This window comes from Phalacrocorax aristotelis, chromosome 3 (genome assembly GCF_949628215.1).
Source record: "Phalacrocorax aristotelis chromosome 3, bGulAri2.1, whole genome shotgun sequence".
Classification (NCBI taxonomy): domain Eukaryota; kingdom Metazoa; phylum Chordata; class Aves; order Suliformes; family Phalacrocoracidae; genus Phalacrocorax; species Phalacrocorax aristotelis.
Window position 1 is genome coordinate 122478355 of NC_134278.1, and position 24517 is coordinate 122502871.

Sequence of the window (24517 nt, forward strand, 5' to 3'; positions counted from 1 at the left end):
CATTGCTGACCACACCAATGTGAGATTTTCTGATAAATAATTTTATTTTTAGCTACCAAGCATTCACAAATTTCATATTGGATTGCCATATCCAGCAGTTACTTAACTTTTCTTCTTTCTTTTAATGGATCATTACTTTTCAAGACTTCCCTCTGTACGGTTATATTAAGTATTGTCTCATGAGCTCTTTTATCTCTTCCTGGTTCCTAGGAAAGTGGTAGGGTCTGGGCAACAGTTCTGTAGGCCTTTGCTGGATGTCAGGAAAAATTAAAATATTTCTTGCCCTCACAGAAGTGCTAGACTCGAATAGTGCACTTTACATTGACTGTCTCTACCTCAGAAATATAAAGAACCCGGGTGGGGGTGAACTAAAGACAGAGATTAATGAGAAAATAATTAATATATTTATAAGTCAGTTTGTACAAGACATTTGCTCTCACTACAGGAGAAGAATAGGCATTTGAAGATTGGTGGTGTGATCCCCTAGGAGTTTTTCTAAGAAGGTGAGACTTTTGCATAGCTGTCAGTGCAGCTGTGCGTCATCTGGCAATATGTATTCAGAGAGCAACATGCTCCTCAGGGTACGTGGCAAGTGAAATACATTCACAGATAATGAGGATGCTGAACAGGAAGCTTGCAAGGTTCAAAATTATATTCTTTTTTTCAAAAACTGAAAAACTATTAGGGAAAGTATGTCAGCTCTTCTTGGCTTTCTTGCTGATCACATGCAAACTATACTGACAGTTACCTTTTGAGAGTTCTCAAAGTACGAATGCAAAGCATAGACTGCCAGTGACACATTAAATATATAATGAAAGGATGATAACAACAACATTGAAAAACTCAAAACATGCCCTGCTAAGTTTGGTTTTGCTTTTTTTTTTTCTTTTAAAGTTGCTTAATTAGAAAGAAGTTATATTCCTTTGAAAAATTTCAGTTAAAAGGATAAGTCTTTAGGATAGACATAGCACCAGAAATTTCAACCTCCACAAAATATTTTTGAGAACTTTGTAAATAACCCAGATAACAATTTCTATTGGAATGCTCCAGTTAGCCTTGACTTCAGTGTGACCACAAAAATATAGTACTGTTCAGAAAACTGTTTGGCAGACCTATGCTTTCACTGTAATTTTTAGGTGCATTTTTCTTTTATTGCTACTGTATTTAACAGTTTATCACGCATAATTTTCTCTACAGCTGGTATTTTCCAGTTCTGCTTTATTTCAAGTGAGAAAAGTGAGCGAAAGCCGTAGAAAACTTCAGAAAAATTAATTTGTTTTTAACCTTGCACCATTTTTGTTCTTTTTTTTCCTAATCTTCTTGTAAGGAAATACAAAGCCTGACACTTCAATGTTTATCTTTTGCATATAAATACCTGGCAAAACAATACAGAAGTTGAAATGCCAGTGAAAAGTGTTTAAAATAAGAACTGGCTGACTGCTTTCTTTGAAACATACACTTTTAATCTATCTGTAACAAAAAGTAGCACCACCTTAGGAAATACCATCCATGAAAAGCCTTTGGGTAAATTATTGTAAAACACTGTGACTCATATTTGCAGAGACTAAATAAGGAACAGCCTCTATTAACAGTCCATATGGAAACTGGGATGTAAAATATTCTAGAAACATTGCCCACAGCATAGAAGTTTATTAAACTAAAGTGGAGGAAGAAGAGGCAACCTCCCCCCCAGCCCCTCCACCAAATACATCCAGGGGATGGGAAAGATAGATGATCAAACTCAAAAAGAGAAGGGAATAAAGTTATACATTTTCTAAATAATTTTAATAATTAGAGTATGCTTCATTAGAGTAGGCAGCAGCCTGGTAAATATTTCACCAAAGGTGGATACTGCAATACTTTAAAAAGAGAAATCTCACCATATCTGTCACTTGATTTTGCCGCCAATGAAAAAGTACAGAAAGTTTCCTTGGCCATTAATGTTCTAACCTGCTGTTCAACTTTAGCAGCAGAACAACTTTCAGGAACATCAACTAAAGAGGAAAATCTGGTTTATTGAAATAATAATTTTTATTTCGGTGGCAATGGGCAGATTTCAGATTTCTGTCACCTATAGATCTGTCAGTCTAGGCTGAGATTTTGAAAACCATCGTGTTGTACATTCTTACACCTTTAGGCAATACTTATTTTTCCATCAAGATTTTTCCCTTTGACTTCTCAATACAAAGACACCTTCACATCACAGCATCTTGTATTTCACTAAGAGAAGTGGACATGTAAAATCAAGAAAAAAAGCCTAAAGGATGACTTCAGGTATCTGGTTGGACTATGATCGGAGGCAAAATATTTTCCACATAAAGGCTTTGATAAGACAGTTGTTTTACCAAAAAGGATTATTTGTCTTTGGGAAGATAATTTGTTTTACTTGGAAAATTGTTACTTTTACTGCCAATTTGGCCAAAATATTTTAATTCCTAAAAGGCAATGAAGGGAACTTGACTTCGCCAGACCTGAAACAGCACCGTGGCAAACTTTTCTGAAAGGTGAGCCCAAACCAAGACACAAACCCTGCCTCATCTGAACAAACAAAATCTGTAAAGAGGAAGACTTGACCTTGATGGGACAAGTGAAAATTAAAATTAAAGCCAAAAATCTACCTGTGATTTTCAGGATGGATCATTTTCAGTCTTAATCTCAGTGACTTCCTGGACTGCGGTTACACAATCTTGTCTGTTCCCCTGGGAAAGTCTCCTTCATCCCATCAGCTCCAAGCCTCTGTGAGCTGTGAGGATCCCCAGTTTCCTTTCCCACTGCAGGACCTTTCTCACTGTCCCTTTCCTCCCCTGTCACATCCTGAACCTAGAGCCATTTTGTAGGTTATACATGTTCAGTTCCTTTCAGGCTAAAAACACCCTTGCCCTAGAAGGAACCAGCTGGCAGCCACCTTTTTTTCTCAGCTGCTTCAACACATCCTCTTACCATACACATGCATTGAACTGAAAGAAAATTAAATGATTGTATCACAATCCCATTCTTCACTTAAGCTTTAGATGTCTAAGAAAAATAGAAGGAAGAGGTTTTGTGCTTATTTAGTTAATATCTCTTAAAGAAAAATATTTTGCAGTGAGAACCCTCTAGAGGATTTTTGTTTGTTTTTAGAAAAATAGCTACTATTTTGGAAATGAAAGGATATTTTTCTTAAATCCTGCCCTATAAAAATACAAGATTAAATTAACCTGTATTAAGTTGGAAGCTAAAACCCTGCATAGGAAACCAAAGACAGTACTTAACTGTCAACTCAATTCCAGAGAGATATACTTAATTACATAAAATGAAGTCAGTCAGTAAAATGAAACAGATCCCTGGAGAGCTGCTGTACTGTGCTAAATTTGCACCACAGTCTTGCAATAGGAGCAGAATCTAGTTTTATTGACTACAAGACTGTTCATTCCAAAATGTATCCACTTAACACTAATCACAGATGGTATACGCAGTACTGATCATATAGGTGACTAAGGAAAGTTTTCAATAACTTCCTAAACCAGTAATCTGGTTTCTGTGGCAACTACATAGGGTGAGTTCTCTTGAAAAAGAGGCCCATTCTTGTCGTTTTACCTGAAAATGGACTGATATCAATCATTTAATGAACATAAGGCTTCAATCCTGTTAAGTAGCTTCATTATTTATCACTCAGGTTGCTAACACATGTAGGATTTTATAACACTGTTTACAGTTTTCATGTTTGTAATTGTTTCATTTGTCCTTATATGGCATTTATTACTTTTACAACAACCGATTAATTCTTGGCATAATTTTTATAAACAAAGGGTGACCACAGTGCAATAGCTGCATGCAGATGAAAGCAAACTTCATAGCCCTTCTAATACACGGACAAGATAGTATGGCTAATTTTTCAAAACTACTGTCTCATTTCTTTAGGCCATATATACAACACGTGCTCATGTCCATGGGCTGTGATTTGCAATATGGTTCAGTCTGAGTCCTTCTTTAATGCAGGGTCAGTTGACTTTTATTTTCTGTCTTTCTGCTTCCCATCCTTTTTCCAAGCTTCATTGGACAAATATTTACAATGTGTCCCATTTTGATGCCTTGACTTGTTTTCACTAACTATGCTAATGGAAAATCTTTAATCAACTTTCAGACTTGAAACAAGTCTCCCATTCCATTGGATTCATAGCGGCATCAGAGTTACGTTCTCTGTCAAAAAGGTTGTTCAGGTAATGGACCCAAAAATTTTAGCACAAATTGATATTAATATTAATGTCCCATCCAAAAATCTGTTCAAAAAAAAAAAAAAGACCAACAAAACTCCAACAGGCATTCATTAGGTTGTGTGCTAATGAAGTGAGGCTGACTGGTTTCTGTGCGATTGCTCCCAATAACATTCTCTGAGAAAAGCCTTTGAACAAACAAACAAATGTACCTTTCTTGAAGAATAAGTTTGTTTTCCTTCTTCCAGAAGTCTTTGAAGTCAGAACTGAATTCATGCCAAATACTGAAGAAAGAATGCGGGGACACCTCTTTCTCTCCCATTTTTGGTTTCATACAGAAATAGGCTGCAGTTTCCAAAAAGCTGTCAAAGGAAGTAAAACCAGCAAATGTTTCAGTACCCACTGATGAAAAAAATTTTTTCTTACTTAACACTGACAGATTATTTAATTATTCTTGGTAGCAGATCTAAAATAAGATAATATAAAAACATAACAGTTCTGAGCTCTTTGTATACAGATAGATACACAATATGATTCTTCAGAAAAGTTGGGATCTGGCATTTATCATCGGTTCTGTTTTTGACCAAAGTATTTTCCATTTCAAAAGCTAAAATTAACACACTGTCCACAGCCCTGCAAATCCAGACATCTGCACCTGCCCATATACTGCTTTTCTGTTGTGTTTAAAGATGTTTTCAAAACACAGCAAGGACTGTAAACAAAGTTCTTCAGGTTCTGTTAGATCTATACTATGGCACAATAGGGTAGATGGCTTAGTTGAAGCCTACAGAGAAATGTTAAAACTCAGACCTGCTGTGTACTAAACAAGAAATGATGCAACAGAAAACTGGACCAAGAGCAACTATGCTAGAAAACAGGTGCCCATCGCGACTCTGCCGGAATGATCCGACAACCCCTTCTGAGCACAGCAAAAGTAAACTAGCATATTAACACAAAAGGTACACCTCAGGTAAGACCTGCTGCTGAAATGCAAAGGTCATACTTCCCAACACTGAGTGAGGACTGTGACCACAATTACATTCAACACATTTCTGAGTTTGAATTGCTTCTATTTTATTTCTAAATTAAAAATATATAGAAATATTACAGGAAGCTACTGAAGAATTCTTTCAAAATTTAATTGCTTAACTCATTTTTTTACTTAATGTTTTTTAAATACTGGAGATTTTAAGAACATTTTTCTCATCTGAGGCTCAACATGGAAGCCTCAGGAGAACTCGTATTTTATGAAAAATTCTATGGAAAGTTGTCTCTTGAAATATAATTGTAGATGCTTTGCTTACTGATCTATTACTACCACCGACTCTGTGATAGCTTTCTATGAAACACGCATCACACTTTTAGTCACTTTAATTATGGGAGGAAAATGCAGTTCCAGTTAAATGGATGGAAATGTAATTTTAATCACAGAAGTTATACCTTCATTCATGGACTGTTGTAACTGAAGAAAGAGTGCTTTGATGGTTGTTGTAAAGTATTTAATGGTGACAATAATATACAAAGATTCAACCATTCAGAAGGGTCAATCTCACAAAGTCTCTGTGAAAATGTTTGTCCTAGTTCTCAAAACTCAATGCTCCAGTTGTTTTCCTCAACATGAAAAACAGAAGTCTAAATTATCCTATTTCTGAATAAAAAAAGCCTACAGCTTAATAATTTAACATCAGTTTACCAATCAAATTCTACACACGTTTTCTCTTAATCTGTAATTCATTTTTTCATCTGCTGAAGCAAAATGAAGCTGTTGAGCAACAAAGATGCAGCACAGAAAAATATAAAAGATAAACCCATCCTCACTTTTTAACCCATTGTGTTGATTCTCAAATGCCCCCTTTCCTGAGTCTACCGTTTCTGTAGTTCTTTCAGTTAGCCTACCATGGCACTCTGTTCTCTAAGTCAGCGCTTGGTTAATCGAATGTCTTTTGTTCTGTTTTTTTTTTTTTTTTTCCCCAAACGATTTATAGATGAGTGAGATACTACTGCTTAAACTAAAATATTCCATTTTACCTACCTATTTATATTTCCCCCCCAGTTTGTACTGGGGAAAATATTTAGCACCTATCCTGTGGTCCCACAGAATCACTCAAAGAACATCCCTGACATTCAGTCAGCTGCACCATATTTTAAACTTTTTGCCTACTTTCACATAGTTTCAGCTTTTTGCAAGTCTGCAAACTTATCAGGGAGATCTTTTAGTTTTCCTTCCAGCCCCTTCCCCCAGGCTTACAGCTCTGGAGTCGGCTAGAGGAAAAGTCATATAAAAGGCTCATTTGGTTTTTCAGAATGAACTGACAACATTTTTGAAGGAATGTGAGGAATACAGGACAAGAAAGAAATCTGGAGGCATCAGCTGAGACAATAGCTTATTTTTAAGGAAGCTCTTTGAATGAAGGCCATTAGTGATTTACAGAACATAGAAAGATCAGAAGTTCAAATAAGAAGCGTTGTTCTGAGAAACTTGTCTTCAAACCATTCTATAAATGACCAGAATATGAAAAGATTTTGACAGTGAATGGCCATCCTAAGCAATGCCTTTAAATTTCAGGTAATAAGATAGAATTCCCTCACAGGAAAGGATTCCAAGAAACAGGAAGCAAAGACAAAATGAAATTCCTACTTTACAGGAGGATGCTCCAAAAAAAATTATAAACAGCACTAACATTTAGTGGAGATGCAAAGGCTTCCATTATTCTTCAATTATTCCAACTATCTTCCAGGAGCTGAAGGAGGTAGCCGATGTTTTTCTCTCTGGGGACTGAAAATCTCCCTGAGGATCACTTGCATAGCCAATACAACCATACGCATGCATACAGATGTGCTTAACAGCTATAACCTAATTTCTAGCTTTCTAGAGAGAAGAGAAATGCTCAGCCAGGCTGCTTGCCTCCCTGGCAGTTACTTTGGGAGGTAAGGGAAATAAGCTGTTTGTGAAATGTGAAACAGCAGCAGCATAGCAGGTTGTCATTGTTAATACGTCACACCTTTCTAATGCCCAGTAACAATGCACAAGATACCAGCTGCAACACAGTAACACTTCAGGGCACAAATCTCCATGAATCAAATATTTTTTCTATATATGCAGATCAAACAGTCAAGACAGTTACTATAATTTTTTCCAGCCAAAGAGGTCTACCCTTATTTAGCAGTTAAATCTCTTAGAGTACATTTAGAAGACATATGGAAACCTGCTTGCTATACATTTGATGCTGTCATTTTTGTAGCACAAGACAAAGTGGCATAATTCACACAGAAAAGACAAAGCAAATAAAGTGCAAATCCATTAAATAATAAAACATACACAGCAATAAGTTCTCTGTATTACCATGCTCTTTAAATATCTGATTTGGAAATGTTTACATATGTCAACCTAGACATATCTCAAAGCATTTTAAATACAAAAAGAAATTTGGATGACATTGCCATAACCCCAAGACTAGATATCATCTTTTCAGACCTCATCCAGGCAGCAAATACCTTTTCTCTAGTGCTTTTCAGCGGGGCAGCCCATTCAAATTTTCCTGTTGGTCCTTCAGCAGATTTTGAAACAAAACATCTGCAAATACCATTGACGATACTGTTCCTGACTATATGCGCAGGCACACAGACATTTGAATCAAATAAGGGACTAGAGTTCAGAAAACTTTTGTTCCTATATCCAAATTAATTTCTGCATCATACAACCTTGGGAAACTCATTTGACATCTCTCGATTTCCTTTCGCCTAGCTACAAAAATGAAACATTTATTACCAAACAGGTATTGCAAAGCTTGTTTAGTGTCCATTTCTCAAGTGAATAGATTCTTACTTTTCCATACTCTTAATGAGTGTCTTAAAAGAAAAGAATGTGCATTAGAGAAGAGACAGCGGTCATGGAAGAGGGAAAGAAGGGCATGTGAATTATTTTCAGGGATTAAAAGAGGTAAAGGAGGTCACTGGGTTTGGTTCAAACAGCCAGACATTTCAAGCATGATTAAAAATAAGGCAGTGATGTTCACACCAGTGTCTTATCCTGACATGGCGAAAGCCAGAATTCTTTATACAGATTTCAGACTGGGTTTCATATCCCTCACACTGGCCCTGAAGGGGAATTAAATAACATTACTCTCAAAACAGTGGAAGAGTTGCTCATCCCTGACAAGGAAGGAAGGAAATAAGATCCAGAAAGATGCTTAGTTCCTTTTCTCCTTTTCATGTCTTCTAATTTCCTTGGTTCAAGTGTTTCTGTAATTCAGAAAAATCACTGCAGACTGAGATGACTGAACTCACTGTTTACTCAAATGTGGAAATTTGATGAATGAATCACTGGACTTTTCTGCGTGTTCCCTTGTGTACAACTATGAGACTATGTAAATAATTTTTCTGTTTGGAGGGAAGGAAGGAATGGATGCACTAACAACCAAACCAAATTTAATCATATGAGAAAGAAAAGCCATTCACATTGCAAATTGCTCATTGACAGCATTTCTGGCTAATAGATCTGATCCATTAGGAATATTTTAAGAGCAGCTATGAATTGTTCAGGGTTTTTCCATTCCATTTTGAAGCCAGTCAGCAAGCAGGAGGTCAAGCAAAAGGAAAGGGAGAGGACGCAGAGAGCTGGCAACTACAAAACCACCTCCTTTGCTAAAAAAAAAAAAAAAAAAAAAAAAAAAAGCAGTAAGAAGAAATATCAACAATACTAAACAATGGACAGTAGTAGTTTCATCTCAGCATCATTTGATCAGGCTTCCATGGCCAAACACGCAGCAAAGTGACTGTAAGTACAGACATGCCCTGGCTGACCTTTCTGAGAAATGATGAACACACGCACAAACACACACGCATCTGGTTTCCCCATACAGCAAACTCAATCACCTGCAAGAGTAAAGATTTGTTTCAATTTGGATTTAAAAGCTGAAAAAAAGTGCTTCAACAATTCTGCAAGAGACATTCTGTGCTGTTTAACAGATTACTTATTTTGGTTAAAGCTTGAACCTGGATATTCTTGACTGCTTAGGTTTGGCTTTATAAATTGTTAAGCATCATTTGCGTACATTTGTGTCTTAGTGCTGGTACTATGTTTGTTTTGTGAAGCAGTTCTGAGTTGGGCAGGAGCTGCTAAGGTACCTTTTATCTTGATTAAAGTCATAAGTAAAATTTAGAACTAAGCACAGTCTACCAAAAGAAAGAATGTAAAGAGGGGAGAAAAGGCTATATATGCCTCTTACTACTTTAAATCTGACATGAGTTATATTTAAAGCCAAACTGAGTTGGTAGGCATATGAGCCTGTTCAGAGCATTGATCCTGAATTGATGACTACATAGGAAAGATGGGTACGGCATATAGGTAACAGTACCTACTTCCTGGAAAAGCTAATCATATGAATTGTCATACTAATTCTTGTTTTGTGTTATAAAGAAGAAAAGGCTTTGTACATATTTTCTTTGTGTTTTGAACATCTTAAAGCATTAATGAGAGTTAGTCTTAAGACAGAATACCCAGCAATTCAAAAAAATCACACAAAATTATATAAAATGAAACAGAACCAGCATCCTGGTTATTGAGATAGCACAAGGCTGTGAGGGAACTTAATATGCACAGCATCCTAAGCCGCCTCTCATTTTCTGTTGGTATATATTGTTGAGGGTCCTCTCTGCACTGTAACTTTACATCACTTTCTTTACTTTTTTTTTTTTAAATGTATCATTGTCTCTCCTCAGTGCTGTGTCCCTTGTCCTGCATAAGTGGAAGTGAGAAAATACAAAATTAAACACAGGTTCATTCAAAATATCTAGTACTTAAATGTTGGTAATAAATTTCTTGGAGTTCTTTTTTTCCACCCGTTTTTTTTTTTTTAAAGGAAGAAAAGTATCATTCTTATATTAAAAAGAAAGTGGACATAACATGCCAGCTTAAGTTATCTGCCAGAATTATTAATCTCTTCTTTCATTTGCCAATTTATATTGTGTAACTATGGATTTTGTAATATTGTTCCTTAAAAAACAAAAGTCTCAAGAGATTTTTGTTCCTTTCCTCTAAAAAATACCTGCCAAACATTTGCAATATTTTGAATCCTAAGTCATCTCCCTCATCTCTAATCCCTTGCCTCCTATAAATTCATATTAAACAGACAACTGTTTTATTACTCAAACTGGATGAAAATTAACAGTGTCAACAACAACAACAGAATTCCCCTACCTTGAGGTACCATTTTTTCCCCAAACAAAAAGCTCAACAAAAAGTATCTAATGTGAAGAACAGGCAATTACGTTTTGATAGGCCAGTCTGCCTTGTTAACAAGAATTTGATTCCCACCTCCTCAATACTAGGAATGCTTTACAACTTCAATATTCATCAACAATGATCAATATTATCAGTTGTACACATTTATTAGCAACACAAATGCGCTTCTTATGTATTTTATACTTTATGCCATAAACTGAAGGCAGCAGACCCAGTAATGGAAGCAGACCACATACTGTGACACAAATTGTTAAAGTCAATAGGTATTACAAATATAACCTTGCACTTCAAAGAAATATTTTAGGAAAACTAAAATTTTTAGAGAAATTATGAGTGCAGGGAGTTAGCAAGGAATGAAACCCTCACATGTTAGATTGCCATTTCAAGCTCAGTTCAAACTGTTATTCCAGGTCCTTATATTTACATCATCCAATGGGTGGGTATTTCTTTAGTCCTGTCTTTCAGGAACAAAGTCCCTCATAAGAGGGGTAGCAAAGAAGCAAAATAATATCACTATAACTAATTTAAATTATAGTTCTGTTGGAAGGTGAATTTGAGCACTGAGATTTTCACAATGAGCTTATTTTAGAAATTACTTTTATCAGGTCCAGATTAAGGTATATCAGTTGGGCATGATGAAGAAATTTACCAAATCACTTCTTGTTGCTTGTATCTTCTGGAAAAATTAGATTATCAGGGATCACAGTTAACACTACATCTTAAAAATATTTTTCAGTATTTTCCTTCTCTGGTTTTATTATTTATTTTGTCTTTCTATTTTTATTCTCATTTTTCTCTAAAACTCTAGGCTACAAGCTGGTTTCTCTATATGTTTGGTTTTGTTTTGGTTTGGGGTGTTTTACATTGCTCTGATGTAAGCAAATGCTCCGCTGACGTAACGATGCCATCTTTTATCTGAGGTAGTATAGAATTAGCTGCTAAATTATGTCACACGCAGGATGGAGCTATCTTGGCAGGCAGAACTTTTCTGATTAAAAGAATGAAACAAAACAAAACAAAGAAAAACACCACAAAACCAACAAACCAGTGTTTAAAAAGCCATTCTACACAGTCTGAGTCAGCCTCTGGCCATTTGAAAATCAAAGGTCAGGAAATGTAGGTTAGAGGTATTTTTGCTACCTTCACTATATCATGTACAAAGTATTTGTCAGCCACAGCTCACCCAATGATTGGGGTTTATGTGAACCCAAAGATTGTTGTGCATATTTAAAGGTTAAATCTCTGCTCAAGAATATTTTTCAGATTAAAATATGAATTGAGATAATATGTTTGAGCTAACCTTGGGTTCTATCTTGTCTCTGACAATTGTATTCTAACAGGCCACCCAGAGAAAAAAGAAAACATTTTAGCATGACTGTTCTAATGCATTTTTAATTTGGATGTGCTTTCTCCTGTCATTTTCAAATTAAAATTTTAAACAGGTTCAAACTTCCTTTCAAAAACTTGGCTTGAGGTACTTACAGTTCCCTAGATGCACTGGTGTTAGCTGCAACCTACCATAATCTGCATACTTTGCATGAACACGTAGGTTCTTTTTCTCATAGTTTAATGCTTTTGACTTTATGTTGACTGTATGTCCATGCGTGCTGGCTAAGCTGTTACGCAGACACATTGATAGCTCTGTGCTAAACTGGACATATACAATATGAACATACATAAAACAATATCATGTAATTGTGTGCACTGGAAAGTCAGGCCCAGTAAGATATCCAAGAGAAAACTACTTTTCTCTCTTGAAATGACTAACATATGAGCTTCAGACATATTAAATAACCCTTGGCCAGTTGAACTTGAAGGAATAATAAGGTGCCAGTAGACACAGAATACAATGGTAGAACAAATTTCAACAGCAGTGATCTGACACACAAGCTGCCAGCCTCAATGCTATAAGAAACAGCTAAATGCCTCATGTTAAAGCCCAACTTGTCTCCAGATGTTTCTATTAACACACTTCATCTTCACTGTCTAGTGCAATGGAGGTCTTCTGAGCAATCACTATTACTTAAAGAGATTATAAATACATATGGAGGTAGCGTAACCGTTGTGTACTAAATATTGTATTAAAAGTTTTATTATGTTTTTTCAATCTATTGATGTCAGCCTCAGACTTGTAATCTGCCTGCTCCCATGGTATGGCTCACTTTTATAACTGAAATCCATGCAGGGTCAAGGTCAGAGGTAACCAACAAAGTAAGAGGTAATATGCCTTAAACCTAAAGGAGATTATTTGGATAACCAGACAGAAACTACACAGATTTCATGTACATATCATATTAACCCACACTCTAAGAATATAACACAACATAGATAAAATTTTATACATGTGCATTTACAAAAACACACTCTAAAAATAACAAGTGAAATGAAGCTACAGGTCTGGTTAGGAGTATTGTCATGTGCTCTTCCTAATTTGGCACTCAAGTCAAACTTACATTTCAGTTTCTATTCTTTAAAAATTATAGACTAGAAATCCTCTGAAATACTTGGGTGTTCTAGAACCTCCTATCATTTTAAATGTTTTGTGATGCAGTTTCATCTTAACCCTTCGGGGTTGGTCTGAAGAGCATTCTTACTTAATTTAGTGTACAAGAGCTCTCCTTAACGCGCACGAACACAGGATTCCCTAATATCATTGAAAGCCAGCGCAACTATGAATGGAAGAAATCCAGCCTTTGGAGAATTCAGAAACTTTCACATGGGCTTTCATATTCTTCGAGACATTTGCAATAAAATACTCTGAAAGCAAATAAAAAAACTTCAAAATTTGGGTTGATGGAGTGTGTCAGATTGAAAAGGTCTTTGTATGCATTTTTCAAACATTAGGCATTTATGATTGAACTTCCAACTTATCCCAATACATTCTTTTTGTAGCAGTGACAGTGTCCTTGTTTAGATGAGTAGCATTTTCGGTAAGGATCAAGTCTAAATGAAAAGGTGGCAGCCATTGGAACTGATTAATAAATAACCATACCACTCTGGATATATGAATCATCAATATTCACACATCCAAGCAAAGCTAAATAAACCATACTCGTTTGGCCTAAGAACACTCCTCCATGTCTGGAGGAGCTGTTCCCATCCCTTCTAAGGACTACACAAAGGCTTCATGGTGTTTCTGGTCTGGGGTGACCATTGCCTTAGTTGTTTCTTTCGGGGAGGACAAGGAACTTTTACCTCCACAACAGACTGATTACGGTAGAACCACCTTTCAGGTAGCAGTCAGAAAAGAAGCAGGTGCAAGTTATCCTATGAGAAGCATTCATTTACGACAGTGCAGAATGGATCTGGTGCACTAAAGCTGTTTCTTAATCTAATTTGTTAAGGAAGACAAGAAACAAGGCAACATGGCAGAGGAACAAACCGAGGAAGAGTAAAGAGGAAACAATTTTTTCCTAGACAATTAACCTAACCTCCACATATGAGAAGCACAGTGAGGTTTCAGCAGTAGGCTGAGGCAAGCCCTATACTGTGGAGGGGCTGATGGCAGCTTTCCATCAGCTGGAAGTTATTATGGAAGGAATGACCTATATTGTACAAGTTATTACTGGATAGTTCCCAGATGAGTTAATGCAATTGTGACCTAATTAAACCACATCCCTAGTGTTCTGCTTTTCTATTTGCATACACATGACAACAGAAATATGATAATCCTTAAAGTAAATCTTAAAATAGAGCAAAGAAGAAAGCAACAACTGTAGTGGCAAATCAACATACAAGAGTAAAAGCAGAAGTGTTAGCCACATTTAAGCCACAGTCATTGTAAATGCAAACACTCTACTGTGAAGGTCTTAGTTAACAATCTAATCAAACAGCTCAGGTAGACAATATGATGAAAGGAAAACATACTGAACATAATCAGGAGCTGATGCACAATGGAGAGGCACTGGAGCTAATCACGCGTGTGTACACACACACACACAAGGATGTTACTTCAGCTGTATCAGCTCAAGAGGAATATCTTGAATTTCTGAGGACTACTCAGTGAAACCACCTGCTGGACATAAACTGGAGGTCAAAATAATGTGCCACATTTAAAGATTTTAATTTTTGTATTTTTTTTTCCTTAATTTTATTAGCTACGTGAATCTTCTCTTAGTTTTTTTTAATGCTGAATTTAATGCTATAGTATAAGTATTGGGTATGATCAGACCCCAGTTATTTTGACTATACTGTTATCAGGTGTTTCTTAGCTGTACTGTTAACCATGCTACTTAGCTGTGTAACTGTATTTGCACCTTAAAATTATATCTTTTATGTTTCACTGTATGTCTAAGAATAGGTTCTCTACATAAACTGTAGAATAAATTGCATAAAGATGAGTTTACATTGCAGAATATTTGATCTCTGAATTGTACCTCAGTCTGTTAAAAGCTATATTACCATTTGTTCACACTAGCACTGAATGCCATTAAATGCAAACTAATTCAAAAACAATAAAATAAAATTACTTTTTTAAGCAAGAAGTCTGACATCTTTGAACGAAAAGACAATGCTCTTACAGACAAAAGTCAATCGTGCAAATGGTAAAGGACTTGCAGTCTTCCGGCAAATATTTTCAGAAAAGGTCAAAGACTTCGTCTTTCAGGAAAAAATCCATTACCCATATTTCAGAAGAGACTTTCTGACATAACTAAACTGCCATCTAAGTTTCCATTACTGCATATTTACAAGCCCTGAAATTTTGTCAGAGACAGGATACTAAACCAGAGTGATCCGATCTGTTTAACAGCCTGTAAGCTTCTTCTATACACATTTCCTTAGCTCGCCAAGTATTTACTTTTTGCTGATGCAACTAATGTATACCTACAGTCTGAAATGTATTACCATGAGCAATTCAAGTCTGCATGCTGGCAGCCACACAGCGAGAAAAGAGACCTAACAGTAAAGGAACCAACAAAGGATGAATGGCCAAAGAGTAGTGAAAGATGGAGTCCAACAGCATATTCTTGCCTTTCAGTTAAAAGTGTTATGCTGGTCTTTTGTTTTTTTTCTAAACTACATACCTCTCTCCATTCTGAGCTTTTCACCACTTTATTTCAATCATTAACTCAATTTTCACTTTAACTTTACAGTTCACCTTTGGAAACTGTCCAAATCATTGTGTGGAGGGTAGGGAGACTGGAGGAACGTTTACTCTTTTAAAGGATTACCAGATTTAGGTGCTACAATTCTCAGTGTTGCTTTTCAGCAGTGCCATTGTACCATATTGTCTGCTATTTCTCTAAGTGTCATCAACTTGTCAGCTCATAAGCAGGTGTAAAGCTTTGTTCCTCCCCAGGTCTCATGTTCAGTGAAGCCAATGGAAGTCCGTGAAGTGTTGTGTCAGGAGTACTATTTTTGCAGGGAATTTAAAGGTAAACATTTATCTTCAAAATTAATGTCATTTGTTGCTACAGCAAAGAAAGCAACAACACATTGCTAAATGGATTATTAAAAGTCCTGAAAACAGAGGAGGTGCCTGGGAGGCTGCACTCAGGAAGCACTTAAAAGCCTAAAAATCACTGGAATGTGAAAGTAATGGGAGCAAATTATAAAATAAACCAAATAAAAATATCCTGACATAGGAAGAGTGTTCTATACCTAGCCACACACATCCTAAATTCCCCAGTTGATATTTACGTCAGAAGGCAGAAAATCCTGTTTGACTTTTTTAAAAACAAATATATATTCAAATATATATTCTCATAATGCATTGAGATTTACTATAGAACAGATAAAATTCTCAGATTCTTTAAGGTCAGTGATGTGCACAAAGCCATGATAGCGAGCGGCATTTCTGTCTATCCAGCCCTCATTAGGCATCACAGCAGGAAAAAAAATGGGTGAACACTTTCACCCCAAATCAAGCCACCATTATAGGGAACTGTTGTCTTAGTTACCTGTGTTATCACTTCAAACAGGGTTATACTATCTGAAATATTAGAATAAAAGGATTTGTAGTGCTCCTAAGAGATTTTTCAGCATACATTGACTGAGCAATTTTCAGTGTTACTGCACCTAATTTAGAATCCGATGCTTCATCGTTTGACTGAGCAATAGCAGGAAGAACTGAAGATCAGCTGACTGTGCCTCAGGTCTCAAACAAGTACCTCCAGTTCAATTTGTGAATGATTCCTGAGGCGTTATTCCCAGAAGAGACAAATAATTACAGGCAGAGGGGAAGAAAAAAGAAAAAGATCATCTTAAATAATTCAGTGGAAGAGAGATCAGTGTTACAGTCTGGATTTATAGTCTTCTAAAAAAAGACCCTAATCTGGAAGCCTTCCAAGGAGATCAGAACTCAATAGTGGGTAAGGTATTATAAGAAAGTAATAAAACTACATGCTATTTCTTCATAGCAATTCAGCTGACTAGAGGTAGCGAGGCAGAGAATTAGGACCTTCAGCTTCACTGAATGCTGTTTCTGGTAATTCTAGTCAGGTGGTTTAGCTGTTGCTTCTTCAGGAATGAAGTGCAAGAAGAGAAGTAACTAACTCATTTCTGATTATAAACCAGCAACATTAGATAGCTGTTCTTGCTATTGCCTATTATTCTAGAACGGTAAACAAGACATCAGCTATCATATTACTTTTGACAATAACTTTGATGCAATCTTGGTTCCTATTTGCTGTGAATATTGTGATCATACTCTATCTCATTCTAAAATTGTATAAAGCATACCTAGAAACAATATTGCTTCTAATTTTTTCTACTTGCTTAAAGAAAAATCACGTCTTGAAAGATTAGAGATATTTAAAGCTAAGTATATGAAAATATAGCAGACAGAAAAAGTTGTTTGTTTCTGGGTGGAAAGTGTGCTGTATCTCCCAATTTTCAAAGATGTTAAAGTTATTTAAATGTTATGTACAACTGTGTAATTGAGCATACAACTATGCATCCTGTGAGAGAGGACATAATCTAAAATTAAAAAAAAAAAGCACCAAATTGTGGACTTCTAAAATATAGAAGCATCTCTTTCCCTCCTCCTCCTCTTCCACCTCTCCTGTTTTACTTCTTTCCCCTCCCCCCAAAACAGTGGTTTTTACTTTAACTTGTCAAGTATTTCACAGTTTCTCAAGTATTTAGCAACGAGGATCTAATTGGAAAGTGCCAGGTTCTTTTTCATTACACTTTATCAATATTGTTAAGAGAATGATGTAATTGTTTGGGGTTTAGTGAAGACATTCCATGTCACTTCAGTGTTAATACCAGGCTGGAGCCTTCCTTGTCTGCCTGCGTAAGCTAGATAAACACAGACCTGTGTGCTTTCTTCTCATCTCAGGATACTTACTCAGAGAGATCTTGGAACATATGCCTATTGCGAGCTAAACATTTCACTTTTCATTTTATCCATGTGCCAGAAATCCATTCCTTGGATAAACACTTTACATACTGACACTCTTAAAGTCACTAAACACGATAAATAAAGAGAGAATACATCATTTCAAAACCGATTAAACATTTTCTCACTTGTGACAAATGAACAGCTATACACTCTATGGAGTCCCTGGAGCAGACATTCCATTTTCTTTGTCTTTATTTTGTGTGGAAGATTAACTTTCCATTTCAGCTCATCTATTGCACAATTGAGCTTTTCTAAAATACACATTGCTGCATTTTCCCCAAATCATTATTCATTTTAGAAACATTTTTGTTGTTATTGCTGCAAGAGCTTGTCTTTTAGACTTTTGTATTTTTATGGAGATATCAGCCTTACTATTTTGTGCCCAAAATAACTAAAAATGAAAAAATACCCAAAACAAACAGACAACAACCCCTTCCCCCTCCCCCCCACCCCAAAGAAAAGAGAGAGAAAAAAAAGAAAATTTGTACTTTTTTAACTTTTACTGAAATCTAAAAAATGCTATCGTGGGTTAGACCTGAACTTATACATGAGCTGAAGTTATCCACCTCAAAAAGGAAAATCCAAGCACATTAGTCACATTAATTTTGCTCCATCTAATCCATCACTTTTCCTTGCACTACTTGCTTGTCTAGTCATCCTATGCATTGCTGTTCTACCTATGATTAGCCAAATGTAACTAATCTTTCATTTAGATTTTTAAGCTCTCATCATCTTTTTCACCCAGCCCCCACCACTAAAGATCTCAACCATTTTATTTCTAAACCCAGTTAAAGATCTTAGTGAAATAAATACACATAATACTAAAACTATACCATGAAGCTGTCTTCATTATTTTAACAAATACCACTAATCTGATTAAGAATTTCAGTGGGAAGGTGGAAGGAAGGAATGAAGATAAATATAACCTAGAATATAGTAAAAAAACCTTTGCCCTAACGTTGTCCTAGCATAAATCCTTCTGTGTTCCACACAAGGTTTTGCATGTGATGTTATCCTTGCTGTATATTCACAGTGAAGAGGAACAATGAAACTGTATTTTTTTCTTTGACAAACTAAGGAAGCTGCTGCACTCAACACGGGGAAAAGGAAGAATTAGGACAAGTCAGAAGGAGCAGACCAAGCTGAATGAGAATCCAGGGAGCAGTTTGCTTTCTTCCCCCATATTATGGATGCTAGATATACCAAGGGGAAGTTTTCAATATGACGGTTCCAGTGCAGTCAGGGAAGAGGAAAAAAAAAAAAGTGGAGAGTGAATTAAACACCAGAAGACAGTGACAAGTCACAAGATTCCTGAACAGGTTGCAGATTTCCCTTGTCCTTAGACATCTCTCAGCTTTGGACATGCAGTCTAATCCATTTTCCACTGGAGAAACAGTTTCCTTAAAAGAACAGTGAGAGATTACAAAAATCTCTTAACAGCAGTTTCTTCTCTCAAAGTTTTATTGTGAAGGAGATTTTTAAGGATAAGAGTTATGTAACTCAGCAGTTAAACCAAACCTAAGAAATGTCAGGAATGCCTTTCATATACTTGAGCAAGAAGTACGATACTAAGCCAAAGTAAAACTCCCTTTGTTCCATTTTTTCCATCATGATCCCGCATCGCCAATGTACCACTCAAGGACCTGCCATCTCCTTACAAGTAAGGAGGGAGCTTCTTGTGGCAGAGGAACATCCACTTTCCCCTTGGCTTCCTTTTCATGTACTTTCTTTAGTACATGGCCCAAGGGAATAGAGAGAAAATGTGATGCTGTATGAGGAAAGATGTCAAGTGCACTGGGGCATTACAGCAGATAGCAAATCTGGGCATCGCAGCCATAGAATGGCTAACAAATCATTCTGAAAACTAGAACCTCTTAGTGGTGTATTTTACTGGAATCCTACTGAGAGGCTTCCCAGCTTTGGGAATATGTAATGAATACAAATATATTCATTAGCATATATTCAGTGGCAGTTGTAGCTAGTACAAAAAGATGATGCTAATTTTACAGAAACAAACACAAATGCAGACTGTCAGTTTCACTAACTCTGGACTACAAACGGTGTGTGTCATATTTTGGTCTTTTGCTGGGACAGATAAAAATCTGTCCCATTTAAACACTGCTTCTGGAGAACTTCTGGAGAACACTGCCAAAAAATCAGAAGAAACCACAAGTTGTGCAATGTAATGAAGTTCCCAATTTTGAAAACGCTCTCAATTGCACACATCTGTAATGAAATTTAATGAGGTATTTTGCCTTTTGCCACAAAAAACTATTTGCAGATTTATTAGCTATTCTACGAAGGAAATCACATTTAATTATACATATCATTAGTATATCAAAAAACATATTTCCATTCTTTATTTTAAAGCAGACATTTTATAAGCACAGGAAGTGGTACCTAATGAATAATAATTGTCTGGGGAATGTTACATGTCTGTCAAATCACCATAATACTGGTGTACTATGAACAGTTTTCTCTCAATCCAACTGGTATATTCTGATTTTGTTTTTACATGAGGTACATGCATTTTCTGGAAGACAGGAGTCATGTGCAATATTTCTCTAAAGGTAGGCTGCGTGTCTATATTCCTTCATTTTTTTTTCCTAATTGTCAAATTAAAATCAACAACAAATGAATATCACTTAATTTTCTGAGTGCATTTCTTTCACTGTTCAAAAATACAATAAAGCTGGCTGCCAATACAGCAATTTCTACCAAAACATGGTTTTCAAAGAAAGGTTTTACTGCACTGTTATTTCTTACCTTTTATGCGCTTCTGTCAGTGACTTCTCTTCATTTTCTTGGTCTACCTTAGCTGTAAAAATACAATCAAAGAATTAGCTACAAAGTGAAAGATAAAGATGTTGTTTCAGGATAACGTTCACTGTAAATATGTCATACGTAAAATGTAGAGAAACCACCTGAGGATATACTTATGTACATTATGTACAAAAAACCTCAAAGCAAGTTTTGAAAATTTTTTTAAAAAATCTTGCAGTAATATAAACAACCACCAAGTAATGAAAATTACTTAAAACCACATCCTAAAGAATGATCCTGAAAGCCTAACAAATATGGGAACTGGTCTACCAAGAGGAGGAAAAGCTGAGTGAAGAGCAGGAGGGATTCAGCTTTATAGCTTTTCTAAAGGTTGTTTGATAGTTACAAATAAAAGCTTTCTTCCCTCTCCCTGCACACACCACCTCCCTGAAGACACATCAGTTAACGAAGTACTAAAGCCATAGCGGGCCCATATAGAAAACATGACTGATGTGTAGGAAATTAAAAATACTAAACAGTCATAGCCACACATTGGTAAAGCAAAAAAAAAACCAAAAACGAAACCTATTTTCCATGTGTTCTCTCATAATTTATTTTGTACTCATTTCACTTAACTTAGGTGGATATTCTTGTACACAAAATCTACAAACACATATATATTAACTTAGGCATCACCACTGTGCAAACTGCTCTGTGCATGTGTGCTTGGGTAAGATTTATACCTATATAGTCATTCAGGTAGCACAACTTAAATTCCATTTAAGATTTGCATGCTTTAGCCAAAAGCTTTTTAGTTTGGAACTTGATTGCCCTTTTCAGTCTGTTGGACTACTGGCCTGCTAATTTCTAAAGAGAATTTTAGGATTCCCAAGAGTCAGTGGGTTTTGGGACATGAAGAGGCTCTGAACCACCCTAGAAACAAATGTCAGTGGTACAGAATTCATATAGAAATCTAAAAAAGAAGAACAAACCTTTAAGCTATTTTTCATTCCCTTTTGCCTACATAGCTCTACAATAATAATTCATTAAAATTATTTTTCTACATTGTAGACACACTGCCTTTGCGAAAGGAAATCCTGATTTTAAATTTGGCAAAAATGAGAAAGGCAATGAAATTATTACGGAACAAAGATAACCACTATTTTCCTGTTACAATGCTTCCATCAACAGCACTTCACAAACATACACTAACACTAAAACAGACATGTGAAATCTGTAGCAAAGATACTGAAAGATGCTGAAAGTGAAAAAAAAAGAATCCCAGCAAACCACAGAAAATTTGAGGGAGAGCTGGGTAAAAGTTCTCAAGGAAATTCAAGAGCACGTGAAGCCTTCCTGATTACAGGTTTCAATACAGACTTGAAACTCAGCCCAGATTCTTCAAAAGGTTTGTGAGGGCTCACAACCCTTTCGAGTGAACTTGGGCCCAGTGTTGAGTGAATTTGGGCTGACTTAGAGTTTTTCTTGAAAGCCTTGCCTTGCTTTGGATGCGAAACCAGGTGAAACCTGGCAGCTTTGACAGAATTTCATTAATACTTTTTTTCCTCTTCCTTCTTCAATCCTGAAAGTCAAGGTATGACTTGTAAAGCCATATGGAACAAGAGAGAAGAGACTGCACACAAATACTGCATGAAGGGAGACCCAATATCTAATTCTACGTTAATGCTTTCACTAACTATCCACAGATACAACTTTTAAATAATTCTTTTACTGAAAAATGTAATTTGGATTCCTCTCAGTTAAACCATGCTTGGAAATGGAGGCTAACATGTTCTGGCCTAGGACAGTCTTTTAGTACATACATCATATTCGTAGGATATAACTCATTTTATAATTTCCAGGATTGATGGGATATAGCATCATCTCAACTGTCTACTTTTGGGTTTTTTCTTATTTCAACTGTTCTGCACATGCTGACAAACAATTATTTACCCACCAACAACAGAGCAAATATTCCAAAATTTACTTTTTTAAAAAGTGCAAGCACAACATATTATATTAGGCTTATCAAAGCATGTCAGAATGTCCCCATTCTGGAGCAAGTTTTGCTTCAATTTAAAAGAAAAGTCACTATTGTCCACAGGAAGGAAAAAAAAAATATTTCAGGTATCTGTACTTTTAATCCTTTCATAGAGAATGTGTATTATACGACGAAAAAAACTGGAGAATCCTGAATGATGCAGGTGCATGTAATAGCTTTTTAAAAAAAGTAATAACTACCTATGCATAAGGCAGCTACTACACCCACAGAAAGAGATTTCCTCCTGCATCAGATCGCCTCTTGGCATTAAACAGTCTTGCAAGGAAATTATTTTCTCTAAGAGAGAATTCCCTTGTAGTGTGTTCCAAATATGTGATGACACTTCTAAACCTTTTGCATCCTATCAAAAAGATATTATTCAAGTGTGAAACTGACTTGCAATCCGTTTGCTTTCTCATTTTTCTAGACATAAAAAGTTAAAGAACAGTATGAAAACAATTCTGCTTCTACAATACAACAGGTGGCACCAGTGAAAGAGAAGAAAACACAGTATGTACACTCAGGGATCTGTCCCTGTCCAAAGAAAATATTCAGATGATTGCTTTTGCACTAGTATACAGCAAACGTCTGAAAGCTGTAGACAATGGCTAATCAAAGGCATGCATTGAGGTTTAACCAGCAAGTGAAGAAAGCCTCCTGTTATCAGAAACACAAAAGTCTTACTACCACCTGGATACGATGGAATAACTATTAGATATTGAAGAAGCTGGAACTGGCCACTAATATGATCACCTGATATTAGTGGTTATTGGTACTTCGCTCTGTGCTTATTGCTCCATTGGTAAACTGCATTAAACTCATTTTTCCTGTTGAGTTGGGGAGGAAAAAAATTCAGAGTTATGACAAATTCAGTTGAAGTGTCCCAGAGTGCATTAGACTTTACCATTTTATTCAGTATAATGCATCTTTGCTGTCATTTCTTCCTCTAAAGCAGTTCATCACAACTCTAAAGAGAGCGCCTGAGAGGCACCAGTTTGTCATTCTTCATTCTCAGCAGCCTATATCAAATAAGTGCTAAGTACCAGCTGCAAAGTGTCCACCTCAGGGAAACATTCTTGGGAGAAAAATGTATTCCCTTTTACAAAAGGGAACTCCTCCAGCAGGTGAACTAAATAGGAGAAAGTCCCTACCTGCTCCACAGTAATCCTACCATGGCAATGGCTGATACAGGAAAATTGGTAATTTCCAGGAATAAGGCAGCTGAGCACATCTGAGTGCTCCGTTCAGCCACTAAAATTTATCTCTATCTCCAAGAAGCACGGTTATTTCAGAAAATCTTATTAGTTTTCTTTAAGAAATATTAAAAGAAGTCTTGCAGTCATCCAGTAGCCATATCTGCTTTCGTACGTATTTAGAATCCATTAGCGGACCATAGCAGCCACTGCTTGCAGGCTTTTCTGACAGATGTAGGACTTCCCACTCTTGGGTCAGTTATCTTTCCCAAATTAAAGTATTCCATATATTATTGACTTCTCATCTTTTTTCCAACCCTCTGCTAAGAGTAGTTTTCTTGATCCTTGACACTAACTTACTAACTACCACCAAATACACTGTTCTAAATCTATTAAAGACTATATCAAGCCAGGAAATACTAGCTACTATATTTCATGTAATACCTCAGTAAACTTACTTAGGTAAACTTAGTTTTGTATCTCTGCCTACATACACTCAATATATTGTAGGGCTTTACATGCCACTCTTATAATCCTGAATGCATATATATTCTGTAAAATCTACTTAAAATTATATAGCTGAAAAATAACCTCAGGTTATATTGAAAAGCATTGCCATATCAAGAAAAGAACATTTTAGAGTGAAAGTGACCTCTCAGGAGCAAAGCTGCCTTACCTACCACTTGCAGCGTGTACTGAATTAGTTATCTTTTCACTTTTTCTTTTGAAAGTGTCATT

The 24517-nt window shown here is 36.1% G+C and overlaps 1 protein-coding gene across 1 annotated transcript in view; it reads right to left on the reverse strand.

The window, feature by feature from the left end:
• FMN2 (formin 2) overlaps positions 1-24517 on the reverse strand; it is a 159550-nt gene that overhangs the window by 13849 nt on the left and 121184 nt on the right. The window contains exons 15-16 of the mRNA XM_075089405.1: positions 20549-20600; positions 4406-4555 (exon numbers count right to left, since the gene is read on the reverse strand). Coding sequence (XP_074945506.1) covers positions 4406-4555; positions 20549-20600 — 202 coding nt within the window. The remainder of the gene's footprint in view (positions 1-4405; positions 4556-20548; positions 20601-24517) is intronic.